This window comes from Trachemys scripta, chromosome 1 (genome assembly GCF_013100865.1).
Source record: "Trachemys scripta elegans isolate TJP31775 chromosome 1, CAS_Tse_1.0, whole genome shotgun sequence".
Classification (NCBI taxonomy): domain Eukaryota; kingdom Metazoa; phylum Chordata; order Testudines; family Emydidae; genus Trachemys; species Trachemys scripta.
The window spans coordinates 140,968,662-140,988,461 of NC_048298.1; the positions used below are offsets into that span (position 1 = coordinate 140,968,662).

General features: G+C 42.4%; 1 protein-coding gene and 1 long non-coding RNA gene across 2 annotated transcripts in view; one reads left to right on the forward strand and one right to left on the reverse strand.

Annotated features, from left to right (window-relative positions):
* The window catches only part of CASR (calcium sensing receptor), a 167,026-nt gene that overhangs the window by 64,576 nt on the left and 82,650 nt on the right, over positions 1–19,800 (reverse strand). The window contains exon 3 of the mRNA XM_034787837.1: positions 5,125–5,431. Coding sequence (XP_034643728.1) covers positions 5,125–5,431 — 307 coding nt within the window. The remainder of the gene's footprint in view (positions 1–5,124; positions 5,432–19,800) is intronic.
* LOC117886183 lies at positions 155–16,094 on the forward strand. The gene is made up of 3 exons (XR_004647894.1): positions 155–338; positions 2,512–2,614; positions 15,508–16,094. It is a non-coding gene; the product is annotated as an uncharacterized LOC117886183 (long non-coding RNA).

The window sequence follows — 19,800 nt, forward strand, 5'->3', positions numbered from 1 at the left end:
ACAGTGCTGTTCCTGTGATTTTTCTAGCACTATTGTTTCTTACTATTTCTTTTGCAAAAGCCAATAGATTAAAAAATGCCTTATGTTGATGTGTAAAAATTTGCATGCTAAAATGCTGGCATTTAAAATTTTAGAAGTCAACTCTTCTGAGAGAGAAAAGAAAGAACCTGGCTAACTAAGGATATTCCCAGCACTGCCCCTCCTCAGGTGCACAGAAAAGAAGCACCTCTTTTGAAGACCTTAGGATGTGCCCAGTAGCAGGGCTCTCATCTCCATAACACCTTCTAAAGTGAGTAGGGAGCACAGGAGAGGAGTTCCATGCCTGCACACCTCATAAGGTACTCAGTAGCTGAGCTCTTTTTTCTGTTATTTTTAGGACTGCAGAACAAGAGTTGCCCTTCTGTTCACTTTTTAAGGTGCAAAGAAGGGAAGTTCCTCTGTGCAACTCCACAGAGCTACAACTTATACCAGTGTAAATCAGTAACACTGGTGTCAAACTGATACAAGCGAAGAATCATTTTCAACATGTTTGTGTTTATTAAGTTGGCAGAGTGGAACTGATGATGTCTAATTATTCCTTAACTTTTTGGGGGCGGTTTCTTTGTATTATGTGTTTTTTTTAATTAAAAATAATCTGAAGTTGTCAATTCTCTCTGCATAACATCTCTAATAGGGTTACCATACGTCCGGATTTTCCCGGACATGTCCGGCTTTTTGGGCTCCAAATCCCCGTCCGGGGGGAAAGCCCAAAAAGCCGGACATGTCCGGGAAAATCCGGACGTATGGTAACCCTATTAGAGATGTTATGCAGAGAGAATTGACAACTTCAGATTATTTTTAATTAAAAAAAACACATAATACAAAGAAACCGCCCCCAAAAAGTTAAGGAATAATTAGACATCATCAGTTCCACTCTGCCAACTTAATAAACACAAACATGTTGAAAATGATTCTTCGCTTGTATCAGTTTGACACCAGTGTTACTGATTTACACTGGTATAAGTTGTAGCTCTGTGGAGTTGCACAGAGGAACTTCCCTTCTTTGCACCTTAAAAAGTGAACAGAAGGGCAACTCTTGTTCTGCAGTCCTAAAAATAACAGAAAAAAGAGCTCAGCTACTGAGTACNCCCCCCACACTTCCCCTTACCTGCTTCAGGCTTCCCGCGAATCGAATGTTCGCGGGAAGCAGGGGAGGGGGCAGAGACTTTGGGGGAAGGGGCGGAGTTGGGGCAGGGGGACGGGGGCGGGGCCGGGGCCCCGTGGAGTGTCCTCCTTTCGGAGGCACAAAATATGGTAACCCTATCTCTAAGATACAGCCTTCCTTATCCACACAAACAACTAAGAGTCTCATCCAAGCTCTCTCATCTCACATCTCAACAACTGCAAATATCCTTCCCTCTGGCCTTGACAAAACCAATCTTTCCCCACTCATATTCTGAATGGTCAGAATGCTGCTGCAAAGACCATTTTCCTAGCCTTTCCTTGCTTTGACCATATCACCCCTTGCCTTTGCATCCCTCCACTAGATCCCCTTTCTCTAGCACATCAAACATGAGTTGCTTGTCTTCACTTTCAAGGGCCTTCACAGCCTATTCCCCACCACTTATCATCCCTCATTCAGTATCAAGAAGTTGATTCCTGCCTCTGATAGGCCCTTAATGCCAGCCTCCACTGCCCACTTGTTAAATTTTCAAACATCTTCATGCTTTCTCTCATGCTGCCCACACACTTGGGACGTGCTCCGATTAACCATCCACAAAGCTGCTTAATTGTTTTCCTTCAAATCCCTCCTCAAAACTCTTCTGTGCTGTGATGCCTACAAACACTTGTTAGACCAGGGGTAGGCAACCTATGGCACGTGTGCCGAAGGCAGCATGCAAGCTGATTTTCAGTGGCACTCACACTGCCCAGGTCCTGCCCACCACTCCGGGGGTCTCTGCATTTTAATTTAATTTTAAATGAAGCTTCTTAAATATTTTGAAACCTTATTTACTTTACATACAACAATAGTTTAGTTATATATTATAGGCTTATATAAAGAGACCTTCTAAAAAGATTAAAATGTATTACTGGCACGCAAACCTAAAATTAGAGTGAATAAATGAATACTCGGCACACTACTTCTGAAAGGTTGCCGACCCCTGTGTTAGACTGTTATTGTGGAGAGATCACTGCCTATCATGCTGACCACTACTGTCTCATTGTTTCCGTGTACTCTTCCATCAGTCTATATCCATCTCTTGTCTCTTGTCTTATCCTCTGATTATAAACTCCTTGGGGCAGGGATGTCTTTTTGTTCTGTGTCTATACAGCACCTAACACAATGGGGTCCTAGTCCATGACTAGAGCTCCTAGACATTAGGGTAATACAAATAATAATGGTCTTTCTACACAGGGGCCCACAAGGGTGGGAGAGGAACAAGCATAACTGATGGATATAGAACTTCACAGTATGAGCACTTGGCAAAGAGAAGAAGGCCCTATTTAGAAGTATAGTTCTGTTCTGTGCAGGGGACTGATGACTGGCACACACAGGAAGGGCTTGCAATAGACAGAGGACAGGAAGGACTCCACCCAGCCTGAAATGCTGATGAACATCGGGCTCACAGAATGGGTGAGCTAAGCTCTGACTAGGGGAACTCTATCTCAGGATTTTTGTTATTTTCAAAAATCTGTAACTGTCAAATGTTTTAAGAGTCAAGTCACTGTGATTAAGAAATTTCTTTGTTACACCTGGATTCCTTACTTTCCTGTCACATTGTCCCTGAAGGGATTAAATGAGTAAGCCAAAGAGTCCACAGACGAGAGGGCATATATAAGCAACTGGGGGGGCAGGAGGACTGACTGGTTTCAGGTTATTGAGCAGCTGGACAGCAGCATCCCAGAGAAGGGCTGCAGACAAGAGGCCTGAGCCTGGGAGTGTGCCCTAGAGTCTCAGAGCTAGAAACAGTGACTAGACTCTACACAAACTCCTTTGGCTTGGAAGCACTTGGGGCCCAATTACACCTCTACCCCAATATAACACTGACCTCGGGAGCCAAAAAAATCTTACCGCGTTATAGGTGAAACCGCGTTATATCAAACTTGCTTTGATCCGCCAGAGTACGCAGCCCCACCCCCGCGGAGCGCTGCTTTACCGCATTATATCCGAATTCGTGTTATATCGGGTCGCGTTATATCGAGGTAGTGGTGTAGTATATTTAACCAATAACCTCAAAGTTGTGGAGTATGTTATTGGGCCATAAACATCTCCCAAACTCATAAATACAGTGTATTTGATCCACTAGCAACAGGCTGGGGTAACTGTATAGTGGGGTTATGGGACCAGTTTATAATAGCTGACATGCACTACATTTTAGGTCACAGTATTTGTTGACTGAAAAGTCATCTCTGAAGGAAGATCAGAGGGGCAAGAAGATATTTATATTTGCGCTAAAGTATTCAAGTGTAAATGTTATGCTAAAACTTTGTTGTAATGCACATAATTACAAATCAAATTTTAATTCCATAAATGTTTGTTGTAATGACAGCAGAGTTTGTAGAAGACTGTGATGAGATTTAATAGCTTTTGTTTATTTAAGGCCTAGTTTAGTTTTTGAATGAACATGAATTCCCACTGTTGATAACAATGAATGGTCATTGGGCCATAGAAAGAGAGGGAGAATGATTCTATAGAGTGTGTGGTGGGGGGAGGGCACTCACCTAGGATGTGGGAGACCCAATTTCAAGTCCCTGATCCAATGACCATTTAATTATTTATAAACAATGGAAAAGCTTCAACAGAACAGACTGAGGAAATCCCACACTAGACTGTGTGGCTCATGCACTTTCCTAATAGGTAAGAGACTCAAATTCAAATCCCTTTTCCTCATCGGGGGTGGGGGGTGGAGATTGAAGCCAGGTCACTCACATCCCAGAGCAGTGCCCTAACCACTGGTCTAAAAGTTATAAAGAACGCACCTCCTGCTCCTCCATTCATTTAGTGAAGCTAGTCTTCCTTTGCTTCTGTTAAAACACGCAAAATTGAAACTAAAAATTTTGAGTTGAATTGAAACAAAATATTTTGTTTGGACTCCATGTGAATTATTTTCAACCAGCCAAAAACGATGAAAAATGTATTGTTTGGTTTGACTCGAAATGAACCTTTTTCTGATTTTTAAGAAATGCCAATGAAACAAAAAATTCACCCAGCTCTAGCAACGAGCCAATTGTCTATAACGACTGGCAACTGTGAATGATTTATTTGAACTAAGGGTATCCAGGGGACTAAATCACTGAAGAGAATGCCAATGAGATATGTATCTGGTAATCACAGGTTCTGTCTAATCCAGATTGCTTGTGGCTGGAAGTTGGCTTCTTGGTGGCCTTAGGCTTTATGAGATGAGTTGGATGCATTTCAATCCAATTCCCAGCTGCACAAATGTTCACATCACACACAAAAATGCAATTTGTAGTAACTGACCTTCTTGTTGGCAGTCTCAACAGAGAGGTAAAGGAAAGAATGGACTGAACTCCTTTTGTGCTTCTAAAGGTGGTCCTGCTAGGGCAGGGCGAGGGGAAATTGGCAGAGTGGTAAATGGAAGCTTGCTCTGCCACTGCCCAAGACTGTACCTATTCAGTCAGAACACACAGACCTGGCAATTCTGGAGTGTGAAATCTAGCACATTTCACCAACAAAAATATTGAGTCCTCCATGACATAAAATATTTATGAAAGGAATAGGTTGTGTCACATCACATAAATCGACCAGGTTGTATTGTTGTGTGTTGTTGTAAATGTCTGTGTGAGTCACATAACGGTGCTGTCTATCTCATGGCATTTTCAGGGCCTATTTGTACTACAAGCCCTTACCAGGACAGCTCACAGTTAGGCCCTCCATGCTAAAACTGTTTTTGTCTGTAACGGAGAAAGGACTACAAGGAGCTAGGATCACATTAGGTTGTAATACAATTCCTGAACATGGCTCAGTAAATTTCTTTTTCTGTCCATACTACTAACAATTAGCTATTTTACAAAATAGTTTCACCTAACTTTGCCCTGGCCTGGTTAGACTAAAGAGTAGATAGGCCAGGCCCTAAGATCTAACCCACCTTATAAGCTAAACAAGAGAAAAATATGCAGTACCTGAGGTATGTAAAAGAGTCCCAGCAGATTGGCCACTGCGGTGGAGATCCCAGAGCCGGTTGCCCCCACTACTGCAATGGTAGAAGGGATGTGGTCTGAGCAGTTGCAGAACTCATCCAGGTTCAGGGAGTCTATCTTGTTCTGGGCCACAAAACTCAGTGTGGCCTCCAGGGCTTTGGAGACAGTGTTGCAAGTATCAAATATCCTGTATCCCAAGGTCATGTTGGGAAGGAGGGTTGGGCTACTGTTTATTTCCTCTATGGCAAAGATCATAGCCTGCAACCACCGGAAACCTCGGAAATTATACCTACAAATGGGCGAGAAATAAAAATAAGAGAGAGTGGGCGGCAGAGAAAGAGAGGGGGAGACATTGTACGGATGAGAAAAAGAGACAGAGAAAGCAAGTGAATATTAGAGATAGTGAACAAGAGAGCATGTGAGCAAGAGAGAGATTTAGAGATTTTGTGTGTGTGTGTGTGAGAGAGAGAGAGAGAGAGAATTGGAAGTTTTAGATAGGAAAATCAAAAGCACAGTATAGTGTGAAGAGTCCAGTCACACATCCTATTGTATTTAATGGAGAGTTTTGCTATTGACTTCAGTCAGTGCAGGAAAAGGTCCCTGGAAAAGATGGGCCTAAACTGCAAGATTTGGATCAAGACTTCAAACTTCCATATTTGGGAGTGGGTTGGATTTGAGGATCTGGTTCTCATTCAGAGCTGGCTGTGGATTTCTAACCCCCCACAGAGTCTAGGGAAGATGAAGGAGATCAGGTCTGGAGTGTTGGTTGGTATCTCTTGTACCTTGGAGACCTTACCAGATACAAAATAATTACCGTACTTAGTCCCCAGATCTAACTTGGGTACATATGGCCATTGGCCACTGTCAGAGGACAGGATACTGGCTTGATGGACCTTTGGTCTGATCCAGTATGGCCGTTCTTATGTTCTAATGTTAATTATTACCAGGCATTCACCTCACAAACACTGAATGGATGGCCCTTCACAACGCCCATGTGGAAAAGGTCAGTATCAATATGCCTCTTTTACAATGGAGAAATGGATGCATAGAGAGGGGAGGTGACTTTCAAGTCTACAGAAAAAACAGGACTGGTGTGTAAATTTTCAAAAGTGCCAAAGTGGGATTTATGCTCCTAGGTATCTGACTTTTGAAAATTGGACATATGCTCCTAAATTACTTAGATGGTTTTGAAAAATTTAACAAGAATATAGAAGTCCTGGGTCCCAGTCCAGTGCTTTAACTACAGTCTTCCTCTGTTATAATGGTCACGGCAGTTGCCTTTAGATAGGAGTTCAGAACCTTGCAAGTAGATCTTGGCAGGGAACTCCATGACTCATGGATGTTTAAGGAGTGCCTCATAAGATTGCTGCTACCACTCTGCTTTGGAATGGCTAAACCATATTTCAGGACTGCTTTTCAGCTCTGGATTGAGCTTCCACAGTTACATACATTGACAATCAGAAATGGCCATCAGGGCACTGGGAATTTGGGTCTGGAGTGTCACCTCGGGGTGGGGTGAGCATTATCCCTGTGATGTGCTAAACTTTCTAATTGAAAACATTAAGAACAGCCATACTTGGTTACACCAAACATCCATCTAGCCCAGTATGCTGTCTTCCGACTGTGGCCAATGTCACATGCTTCAGAGGGAATGAACAGAACAGGTAATCATCAAGTGATTCAACCCCTGTCACCCATTCCCAGCTTCTGGCAAACAGACTCTAGGGACGCCATCCCTGCCCATCCTGGCTAATAGTCATTGATGGACCTATCCTCCATGAACATATCTAGTTCTTTTCTGAAGCTTGTTATAGTCTTGGCCTTCACAACATCCTCTGGCAAAGAGTTCCCTTTTAAATTACTTTTTAAAATTATTTTTTAAACGGGACTTTTTCAGAATTGACACTAGTAAAGGATGACCTAACTTGAACCTGACCGGATCAGGCTGCATGACTGCAAGGTAGGCCTCACACATGATCTGTCAAAGATCCTGGAGGGAGGTGCTGCCAGGCTTAGGGAAGGTCTACACCTAAAATGCTGCATCAGCACAGCTGCAGCTGAGCCGCTGTAGCACTTAAGTGAGATACTTTTACACTGACGGGAAAGCTTCTCTTGTCAGCATATTTAATCCACGAGAGGTGGTAATTATGTCGACAGGAGAAGCTCTCCAGTCGATATAGCATGGCCTACTCCGCGGGTTAGGTTGGTATAACTACGTTGCCCAAGGATATGGATTTTTCACATCTCTGAGCGACGTATTTATACCGATATAAGTCTGTAGTGTAGACCTGGCCTGAGAAAGTGAAGTGAAGGCAGATATAAATAAATAAATAATTTCAAAATGAAGCAAGGGAAGTTGATAGTAATGAATATAAATCAGAAGCTTAGAATTGTAGAAAATTGATAAGGGAAGCAAAGGACACAAGGAGAATTCTGTGACCAGAAGAGTTAAGAATAGTAAGGAGATTTTTAGGTATATTAAGAACAAAAAAAATCCTAACAATGGTATTGGACCAGTACTAGATAGAAATATTAGAATTGTCAATAATAATACAGGAAAAGCAGAAGTGTTCAATAAGTATTTCTGTTCTGTATTTGGGAAAAAGGCAGATGATATGGTCATATCACATGATGCTAACAATGCTCTTTCCATTCCAATATTGTATCATAAAGATGTTAAATTGCAGTTATTAAAGTTACACATTTTTAAATTGGCAGGTCTGGATAATTTGCATGCCAGAGTTTTAAAAGATTTGGCTGAGCAGCTATGCTAGACTGCTAGTGCATATTTTCTACAAGTCTGGGAACACTGTGGAAGTTCCAGAAGACTGGAGGAAAGCTAGTTGTGCCAATATATAAAAAAAGGTAAAAAGTATCACCTGGGTAATTATAGGCCTGTCAGTCTGACGATAAGAGAGCAACTGATATGGGCCTTGATTTATAAAGAAGTAAAGGAAGGTAATAAAATTAATGCCAATCCACATGGGTTTAGGGAAAATAGATACTGTCAAACTAACTTGATACATTTTTTATGAGACAATAAGTTTGATTGATAATTGAACTGATGTAATAGATTTCTGTTAGATATTTGACTTGGTACCGCATGACATTTTAATTAAAAACCTAGAATGATATGAAATTAACATGGCAAACATTAAATGGATTAAAAACAGTCTAACTGATAGGTCTCAAAATATAATTATAAACTGGGAATCATAGATTCATAGATTCTAGGACTGGAAGGGACCTCGAGAGGTCCCTCATGGCAGGACCAAATACTGTCTAGACCATCCCCCATAGACATTTATCTAACCTACTCTTAAATATCTCCAGAGATGGAGATTCCATAACCTCCCTAGGTAATTTATTCCAGTGTTTAACCTCCCTGACAGTTAGGAACTTTTTCCTAATGTCCAACCTAAACCTCCTTTGCTGCAGTTTAAGCCCATTGCTTCTTGTTCTATCCTTAGAGGCTAAGGTGAACAAGTTTTCTCCCTCCTCCTTATGATACCCTTTTAGATACCTGAAAACTGCTATCATGTCCCCTCTCAGTCTTCTCTTTTCCAAACTAAACAAACCCAATTCTTTCAGCCTTCCTTCATAGGTCATGTTCTCAAGACCTTTAATCATTCTTGTTGCTCTTCTCTGGACCCTCTCCAATTTCTCCACATCTTTCTTGAAATGTTGCCCAGAACTGGACACAATACTCCAGTTGAGGCCTAACCAGCGCAGAGTAGAGCGGAAGAATGACTTCTCGTGTCTTGCTCTCAACACACCTGTTAATACATCCCAGAATCATGTTTGCTTTTTTTGCAACAGCATCACACTGTTGACTCATATTTAGCTTGTGGTCCACTATAACCCCTAGATCCCTTTCTGCCATACTCCTTCCTAGACAGTCTCTTCCCATGCTGTAAAAAGCAACAGAAGGTCCTGTGGCACCTTTAAGACTAACAGAAGTATTGGGAGCATAAGCTTTCGTGGGTAAGAACCTCACTTCTTCAGATGCAAGTCTTCCCATTCTGAATGTGTGAAACTGATTTTTCCTTCCTAAGTGGAGCACTTTGCATTTGTCTTTGTTAAACTTCATCCTGTTTACCTCAGACCATTTCTCCAATTTGTCCAGATCATTTTGAATTATGACCCTGTCCTCCAAAGCAGTTGCAATCCCTCCCAGTTTGGTATCATCTGCAAACTTAATAAGCATACTTTCTATGCCAATATCTAAGTCGTTAATGAAGATATTGAACAAAGCTGGTCCCAAAACAGACCCCTGCGGAACCCCACTTGTTATGCCTTTCCAGCAGGATTGGGAACCATTAATAACAACTCTCTGAGTAGGGTTATCCAGCCAGTTATGCACCCACCTTATAGTAGCCCCATCTAAATTGTATTTGCCTAGTTTATCGATAAGAATATCATGCGAGACCGTATCAAATGCCTTACTAAAGTCTAGGTATACCACATCCACAGCTTCTCCCTTATCCACAAGACTTGTTATCCTATCAAAGAAAGCTATCAGATTGGTTTGACACAATTTGTTCTTTACAAATCCATGCTGGCTATTCCCTATCACCTTACCACCTTCCAAGTGTTTGCAGATGATTTCCTTAATTACTTCCTCCATTATCTTCCCTGGCACAGAGGTTAAACTAACTGGTCTGTAGTTTCCTGGGTTGTTTTTATTTCCCTTTTTATACGTGGGCACTATATTTCCCTTTTTCCAGTCTTCTGGAATCTCTCCCGTCTCCCATGATTTTCCAAAGATAATAGCTAGAGGCTCAGATATCTCCTCTATTAACTCCTTGAGTATTCTAGGATGCATTACATCAGGCCCTGGTGACTTGCTTGCATCTAACTTTTCTAAGTGATTTTTAACTTGTTCTTTTTTTTATTTTATCCGCTAAACCTACCCCCTTCCGATTAGCATTCACTATGTTAGGCATTCCTTCAGACTTCTCGGTGAAGACCGAAACAAAGAAGTCATTAAGCATCTCTGCCATTTCCAAGTTTCCTGTTACTGTTTCTCCCTCTTCACTGAGCAGTGGGCCTACCCTGTCTTTGGTCTTCCTCTTGCTTCTAATGTATTGATAAAAAGTCTTCTTTTTTCCCTTTATTCCCATAGATAGTTTGAGCTCATGTTGTGCCTTTGCCTTTCTAATCTTGCCCCTGCATTCCTGTGTTGTTTGCCTATATTCATCCTTTGTAATCTGTCCTATTTCCATTTTTTATATGACTCCTTTTTATTTTTTAGATCATGCAAGATCTCGTGGTTAAGCCAAGGTGGTCTTTTGCCACATTTTCTATCTTTCCTAACCAGCGGAATAGCTTGCTTTTGGGCCCTTAATAGTGTCCCTTTGAAAAACTGCCAACTCTCCTCAGTTGTTTTTCCCCTCAGTCTTGATTTCCATGGGACCTTACCTATCAGCTCTCTGAGCTTACCAAAATCCACCTTCCTGAAATCCATTGTCTCTATTTTGCTGTACTCCCTTCTACCCTTCCTTAGAATTGCAAACTCTATGATTTCATGATCACTTTCACCCAAGCTGCGTTCTACTTTCAAATTCTCAATGAGTTCCTCCCTATTTGTTAAAATCAAGTCTAGAACAGCTTCCCCCCTAGTAGCTTTTTCAATCTTCTGAAATAAAAAGTTGTCTGCAATGCAGTCCAAAAATTTGTTGGATAGTCTGTGCCCTGCTGTGTTATTTTCCCAACATATATTTGGATAGTTGAAGTCCCCCATCACCACCAAATCTTGGGCTTTGGATGATTTTGTTAGTTGTTTAAAAAAAGCCTCATCCACCTCTTCCACCTGGTTAGGTGGCCTGTAGTAGACATTATCAAACGTGTGTTTCTAGTGGGGTCCTGCAGGTATTTGCCCTGGGCCCTATGCTATTTAACATTTTTGTTAAAGACCTGGAAGAGAACATAAAATCATCACTGATAAAGTTTACAGATGATACAAAAATTTGGGGAGAGATACATAATAAGGAAAACAGGTCACTTATATATAGCGATCTGTCTCACTTGGTAAGCTGGGCGCAAGCAAGCAATATGAATTTTAGTATGGCTATATGTAAATGTATTCATCTAGGAACAAAGAATGTAGGCCATATTTGGAGTATGGGGGATTCTATCCTGGGAAAAGGTGATTCTGAAAAAGATTTGGGGGTCATGGTGTATAATCAGCTAAGAATGAGTAACCAGTGCCATGATGTGGCCAAAAGGGCTGATGCAATCCTTGGATACATAAAATGGGGATTCTCAAGTAGGAGTAGAGAGGTTATTTTACCTCTATATTTGGCACTGGTGCAACCTCTGCTGGACTACTGTGTCCAGTTCTGGTGTCCACAATTCAAGAAGCATGTTGATAAATTGGAGTGGGTACAGAGATGAGCTACGAGAATGATTAAAGAATTGGAAAACATGCCTTGTAGTGGTAGACTCAAAGAACTCAATCTATTTAGCTTAATAAAGAGAAAGTTAAAGGGTGACTTGATCACACTTTATGAGTATCTACATGTGGAACAAATATTTGATAATGGGCTCTTCAATCTAGCAGACAGACATAACAAGATCCAATGGCTTGTTGCTGAAGCTAGACAAATTCAGACTAGAAATAAGGTGTATATTTTAACAGTGATTGTAATTAACTATTGGAACAACTTACCAAGGATTCTCCATCACTGGCAATATTTAAATCAAGGTTGAATGGGTTCTTTAAAAGATGTGTTTACTTCAAAAGGAATTATTTTGGGGAAGCTCTATGGCCTATCTTATAAGCAGTTCAGACTAGATGATAACAAGGGTCCCTTCTGGCCTTGGAATCTATGAAGTTTTCAAACTGTAAAACTCAAGGGTCAGACTGAGAAGCCTTTTGAGTCAACAAGCCACCTGCGGGAAAACTGATGTTCCAGAATCCCCAAGACTGATCATCTTGTAAAGAGGAAGTCATAACATCAGCAAACAGGGTACTCCAGCCTTTGCCCACTCTGTCCCTGTACCTAGGGAGATGTGCTGTGCCAGCAGAACATCACTACCTGCTCCTTGACTGCAGGTTCCAGCTCCTAGACAATGAGAGTCCAAAAGACTGTGAAAGCTGAAGAGGTCGCAAATCCATTATCTTAAATATCTTGTTTATCTTTTATCTATTTTTGTCTTATATTTTTATTAGCTGGGTGATGTCCCAGGCTTTTTATTTTCTAATTTTAGGATGCAATAGGGTGATAATGTGCATGCATGCATGTATGAGAATCCACAAAATCACATGGTGAAGTTACCAGAAAAAAAGTTTAAACTCCCATAATCCTTGTCTCATGAAGATACTCATTGATGTGTCTTTGGTATTCTGTATTTAAAAGTCCTAAGAAACTTAAATTGTAGCAAACACTTTGGTTTATAGGAGAGCTGTCAAACTCCTGCTTATCAAAATGTTTTCTTAGAGCCTGTCTTATAATATGTGTTCTAGTCACCACACTGGAATTTAATTCTAAGAAAGAAGCATAATGGCTCTTAGGTAGTGATTCAGATATTAGATAATTTGGTTTCAATATTAAGCTTTTAATCAGTTCTCAGTCATAGATTTAATTGAGATCAGTAAAATTCCTTAGTTGGGGGTTTATAACCAAATTCACAGTTACCTTCTTAAGAATCATCTTTAGAACTTAAAAGGGTTTATAATTTTTAGAACTAATCTGATGATTTAACTCATTTTATTATTTAATTCTAATTCAGTGAGATTAATTTATTAATGTATTGATCTGACCAAGATTCAATATTGACTTGATGGTTGTATTGATTTATTTTATTTATATATTTAGTTTAACCTTAGCAATAACAACATATCACCAAAACTGCTGCTTTTACTCTTGTTTGTGGGATTAGAAGCATTAGATTCACTCACATTCTTTTAAATGTCATTAAAGGTAGACTAGTGGTGTGTAAAGCACAATGGCTTGGTTTTGTTTCACAGATTTTTAAGGCCAAAGGGACCCGTAGATCATCTAGTTTGACATCGTGTACAACACAAACCATAGAAATTTAGCCAGTTCCCATTTTTGTCCTTTACTGCTTCTCCAGGATCATTTTCTGGTCTTTTTAAATTTAACAGTTTCCTCTATTATAAGCAAGTACTCTTAAAATGTTCAAGGTTTGCTCAAGACATGACCCACAGTATTTTCATTTAGACCAATGGCACTTAAACTGTTTATATGATGGATCACCATTTAAGATGTAGATCGTCTCTGAAAGTGTCTACACCACAATGTAAGCCTGGGTTTAGACTCAGGCTCAAGCCCAAACCCCGCTTCCATCTACACACAATTCTGTCTGACGTGGGCCAATAAGCCCTTTGGGCTCTGGGACCTAGCAAGAGGAGTTGGTTTGAGCACGAATCCCACTGGGACTTGGGTCCAAACTCCATAGTTTTGCTATGTGGATGCAACTCATGTCCGGGTCCCCGAGATTCATGTTTGGGTCTCCGAGACTCATGTCCTGAGAGTCTGCCAATGCTATCCCACAATCCTACTGGCCAGTATTCCCTGTCCTTTCTATCTCAAGATTAGCCAATTGACTCCCAGGAAATGGAAGCAACCCCCCTGGTTCAAGTACAGCTGCTCAACATTTAACCCTCTATTTGATTCTGACTGCTGAGCTAACAGGAAGTCCTTTGCCGAGCACACTGCTATCTGGTCAGGGGATCACAGAAAAGTTTTGGTGAATCTCTGGTGAGAGATGAGCAAAATGTTTGACTTCAGCAAGAGTTCCAGGAACGCATCAGGAAATGGCAGCACTGTAGATTCACTGGACCAATGACCAGTGCAGGGGGCCAATTAAATGGTTCAAGAGCAACAGGCATAAAACCAGAGTTGCAAACTACACCTCTGGGAACTCAGCATCATCCTGCCTCTTTTACAAAGAGTATGATTAGATGCTGGGTATTGCTCCAAGCATTGAGTCACCAGCATTTCACAATAGCCTAGTCAGCCAGGATGGTGACTTCTGACTCCCGAATCTAGTCAGCAGGCATGAGCTCAGGTTAGTGAAGTGACTGGTGCTCATACTGATCTCTGAGGAGTCTTTGCTGCCTGCAGCACATCCTGGGTCCCTACTCGGAGAGGCTGTTTGATGATCCCCTGGAAGAGCAGTCCACTGCAGAAATGGCAGCAGAACCAGAAGAGGTGCAGAAGTTACCTACCTGATAAGCTGGTAGCCTGGAAAGTTTTTGGCTCCATGTTTGTTATTAATATAGGAATGTGAGGGATTTCCAGTTTATGACCCAATGTAAAATTTATCACAAGCTTTGGGAAGCAGTGTGTATCTGCTAAAGGCAGAATGCGTGCCAGCACCTTGGTGTCACCACTTGCCATGTGGAATTCAAAAGTGAAACACAAAAGTTATACAAGCATTTATATATACATTTTTATTTGATACTCACACCTTCTTACAAAGATGTACCAGGGTGTTAAAAGTAAGAACTGTATATTGCCTTCCCTTTTAGTATGCTGCACTGTACAAACCGGCCATGAAACAGCATAATGAGCCTCCTATAAACAGTTAACTATACGCGGGAGGGGCAGGGGCAATGTAGGCCACGGGTGATGAAATTAATGTTCAAAATACAGCTGAATTTTTTTTCTGCAGTCCAGAAATGTGCCCGGGGACAGGGAGGGGAATGACTGTGTAGTTCTTTGAGAGTCAGTATCTAGTCCATAGCTAGATATAGTCAGAGCAGACTGCATCAGAAGCTGCAGGGAAGCAGTAATCCATGTGAATGCTAATCCAGCATCCTGTTGATTACCTGAAACATGTTGACCCAATCCCAGGTGCTAATAGCTGCAAACTTTTCCCATGGTAGGAAGTCCAGATGAGTAGTCACATTTTGGAGAAAGGTGCATTTTCTGGGCCGATCTCTGTAGGACACCAGCCAACTCCATTCATAGGTGTGCTGCTCAGTCACCATAAGCTTCAAAATCTCTGTGGCACACTTGCCACCAGCAGAATAGAATGTACCTTTACATTCAGGAATCTCCAGGATTGTTAGGTCACGTGGAATGTGAAAGGACAGAGAAGGCTGGGTAGTAAGCCAGGCTGTCCCTGCCCTGCTCCCCAGGCTACAATGGTCTGCAATTCTTAAACATATGTACACACATACCATTATGTGTGCACTCTTTTCATTCTGATTAACTCAAGTTGTGTCCATGGAGCTTCTGGGAACTGAAGTGTTCCTCTGACAATATACTGAAGCAGAGTTTTACAAAGTATTGTTCTTTAGCCTGGAGAGTCGTCTGATACTTTTCTCTGTGAATTCGCTGAACCTTTTTTGAAGTACTGAGACAATAATGTATTTTTGATGTTGGTTTTCAGGAGGAGCCTGAGATTTAGAACGGTCATGGAGCGGTCCAAGAGGAAGTGTTTCCATGATGCACTTATGGTGGACACGCAGGATAGAGCCAACAAGCAGGTTTAATACCAAAGAGAGAAGGATTCACGGCAAGTGGAAGAGCACAGACAGGATGCAGAGTGCGAGGACAGAACTGCAGAGCATGAGGAGAGACTGGAGCGCAATTTCCAGAGTAGGAATGTCGCTTCAGGGAGGAAGATAGAGCCTCGGTGAAAGACCTTTTGAGAGGCTGCTTCTCCTGCTGCACCCGCCCCACATCCTGAGTCCCCTCCATGGTACCATGTGCTTCAGACCAGGAACGCAGTGGACAATTCCATGGTTGGGTGGCCCATGCAGCTGGGATTAGCTGGACAGGGCAAATGTACCCCTGCAGTCTTCTACCCCTTGCAGGCCTCCACCCTCGTGCAGCAATGCCAAGTACATGCTAAATGGGCAAGAAAGGGATGCTGGGGGACACACAAAAGCAGGGAATTTATTTATCAGCACTGGATTCACTGTTTGCCCTATTCAATGTTTGTTTTGTGCACTTTGTTTTATTACTGGTTTTGATGTTGGTTTGTTACTTGTTTTGTTGTTGTTATAATGGCAGCTGAAAACACTTTAATATTTTTTAATACAGCCATGTTCACAAATAAAGGCATTTATTTTATTAAGAAAGTTTATTACCATCACTGCATCACATCATGTAATGTGTACTTCAAATAATAAACACATGATAAGGCACAACTGGAAAGTTATATCTAAAACATAATTTCTCAATACATCTATTTACATCAATCCATAATGAAAATCTACAGTTCTTGCCATATAGTGTATCCTCCTCCCATTACATAAGAAATCATCTAATCCATAATTAAAATTCATGACAATCATCATCTCATTCATTGCATACAGGGACAGCATTTCATTCATGGTTAACACTGCTGTAAAAACACATTCATAAACATGCAATTCTCCCTCTTCCATTGGTCCATACAAGTCCATAATGAGGTAACATAGAGCATACCTGATTTCTGTTGCACATCACCCTGCTCTAGCTGTCACGGATGTCTGGCTAGCTAAGTGTACCAGGTTAGCAATCTACTACTGTCAAAAGTCCATTCCGGGGACAAATGACTCATCTTTGGTTTCACAAAGATTGAAGAGCTCAGCAAGCCACAGCAATGCAGGCAGCATTGATGACACTGGAATCCAAATGGTTCTGTAAACAGCACCAGCGGGATTTCAGTCTGCCAAACACACATTCAACCACCATTCTACACCTACTGAAAGTGTCATTAAATCTTCTTTTGCCAGGGCCTCTGAGATCAGGATACATTTTTGTAAGCCAATGCAAAAGGGGATACGCAGGGTCCCCTAGAATAACAGTGGAAACAGCTACTCCATTTATGATAATATCATTTGTTGGGAACAGTGTCCTGGCCTGACCTTGAAGATAGACTCATGATCAGTGGAAAACCCTGGCATCATAAACTTTTCCAGTACAGCCCACATTGGCATCCATAAATCAGCCTGCATAAGAATGGAGTAGTACCCTTTGCGGCTGATGTACTCATGTGCTCCTTGAGGAGGGTGAACTATGAGCATGAATCACATCAATGGCCCCAGCACAATTTGGAAACCCCATTCTCAAAACCAGCAGTTATTTCAGGAATATTGTTTACACCTGCCTCCTTGGATACACCTAATTTCCATACACTTTATTGCCCCAGAAACCTCTGCCACCACTTTATCCACAGTTGACTTTCCATTGCCAAGCTGCTTAGCAATGGACTTTAGCAGTCTGAGGTAGCCAGCTTCCAGATGGTTATAGCAACTTGCTTCTGGACCAGTATGGCCGACAACATGCATGTATCATGATGCTGGAGGGTTGGAGCAAATTATTCACAAAGCTCCAGAAATGTAGCTTTCTTTATGCTAAATTTCTGCACCCATTGCTGATCACCCCAGGTGCACATGATAATGTGATCCCACCAGTCTGTGCTCCAGAACTCCAATCTACATAGCGGGCATCAGTGACAGTACCAAAAGTCTTCAGCAGCCTCAACCAGTTCGAGTGTGTCATGTCTATATCATCCTTCTCCTCCAACAGGTGCCTTTGGTAGCTCAGAAAATGCTGCCAAAACATCCACTAGTATCTCATGGCCGCTCTGCCTATTTCCTGAAACAGGAGTGAAAGTCCAAGCAAGATATATTCTTCAAATGTTGACTCCTCCATGTTGCTGGCTCTGGTTGCCAGGAGTGTGTAGACCTAGCAGACAGCTCAGCAAGTTGTGTTGGCAGGCTGTGACAACTTCCTGTAATGTGCAGGGTGGACAGTCAAGTTTTTCCACACTACACCACAATCTAAGGGCTACAGTGGCTACAGCTGGAGGGGGAGCTAGGAAGCCTGGTACAGGCTGATTTGACTCAGGTTTGTGTAATGCAGTGTGGATGCCTGAGCACAGGTGTGAGAACTGGGTTCAGCAATTCTAAACCTAGGGTCAATATTCAGTGCGACCACTCAAGCCTGGGCATATAAATACGGAGCAAGCGGGCTTGAGTCTGGGCTTAAATTGCAGTGTACACGTACCCACAGACATTTCCCCTCCAAATTTTCCTGCTGCAACTAAAGTGTTGGGTTTAATGCAAGTTATTAAAGAAACAAGATGAAAATAAATTAGCTTTACATCACTTGTGTCAACCAAAGTTTGCAGTGCAGGCATGGCGTAAGCATTGCAACACCTAAGTGATCCTGGCCAAAGTGTTTAACCCAAATGACTTGCTCAAAACAATACAGCAAGTCAGTGGCAGAACTTGGATCTCCTGCTACCAAATCGTGTGCCTTAACCAGGTGACCATATTTCCTCTTCAAGAAGGAAAGGATACTCTTCGGCCTATGTTTTTACTAGCTGCCACAGGCTGTGCCCTGCTGAGAACCATTAGTTGTTCTGCTTGGAATCAAGTACATTCTCAAAGGTTCTAACTGCAGCTTGATATGTGAGAGAAGTTTCAACAATGTTCTCAGTGAATCTCATCATATTAATAGAAGATCCAATGTTTCTCTTCTGTGAATTCCCCAGTCATTAAAGCAGTGGTCCCCAAACCATGGGGCGCTCTCCTCTAGAACGTTGGGAAGGTGCACAGTGGAGACTGGGGGGCAGGGAGGGAGCACCACCCTGCTCCACTCCTCTTCCAGCCGCAGCTCTGCTCCACCCCCATCCCAGCTCTGGCCCCAGCCCCAGCTCCATTCTTCCCCCGCTACACCCACAGCCCAGCTCCAGCCCCAGCCCCAGCCCCAGCCCCAGCTCCATTCTTCCCCCTGCTCCACCCACAGCCCAGCTCCAGCCCCAGCCCCAGCCCCAGCTCCATTCTTCCCCCTGCTCCACCCACAGCCCAGCTCCAGCTCCAGCTCCAGCCCTAGCCCCAGCCCCAGCTCCATTCTTCCCCCTGCTACACCCACAGCCCAGCTCCAGCCCCAGCCCCAGCTCCACTCTGCCCCCTGCTCCACCCACAGCCCAGCTCTGTCCTCATTCCCTCTCCACCCCCAGGCCAGTTCCATCTTAGCCCCAGCTCCTCCCCGATTCCGCAGTTCTGCCCCCAGCTCTGCCTTCAGCCCAAGCTCCTCTGCTGAGCCAACTGTTCTATAATGGAGGGTGGGGCATGGACAGATTCCACCACTGTAAGAGGGGGGGGGGGGCATGACAGGAAAAGTTTGGGGCACCACTGCATTAAAGCTTCCAGGGCCATTAGAGCAGGGAGTGGCTGTTACACTATGACTTTGTCTAGCCTAAGGTTTCAAGGTGTGATATTAGATTGAGTTGGCTCATTAACATGGAGCTAACATGATGTTTGCTGCCATCATATAGTTCACTCTGCTTGTTGTGTTCTATCCCTACCACGTGTCTGTTTTGTCTGCTTAAACAATATTGTCTCATTGTTTCCTGCTACTACCCCACAGGGGTCTGTGTTATACTCAGATTACTAGTGTTTTGAGACAGGAACTATCTTTTTTGCTCTGTGTTTATACCATGCCTAGCACAGTGGGGTCCTGGTCTATGCCTGGGGCTCCTAGAGTAGGGCTACAGTAAGAGAAATAATGATAATGAATAATAGCTTCAAATTAACACCTTCAAAATCCTAGTTAAAATGAAGAGAATGTGCTAAAAGGCAACAGAGGGTCCTGTGGCACCTTTGAGACTAACAGAAGTACTGGGAGCATAAGCTTGTGACTTTATTCTCACGCACAATTATTTCAAATTTGGTGACAATATATA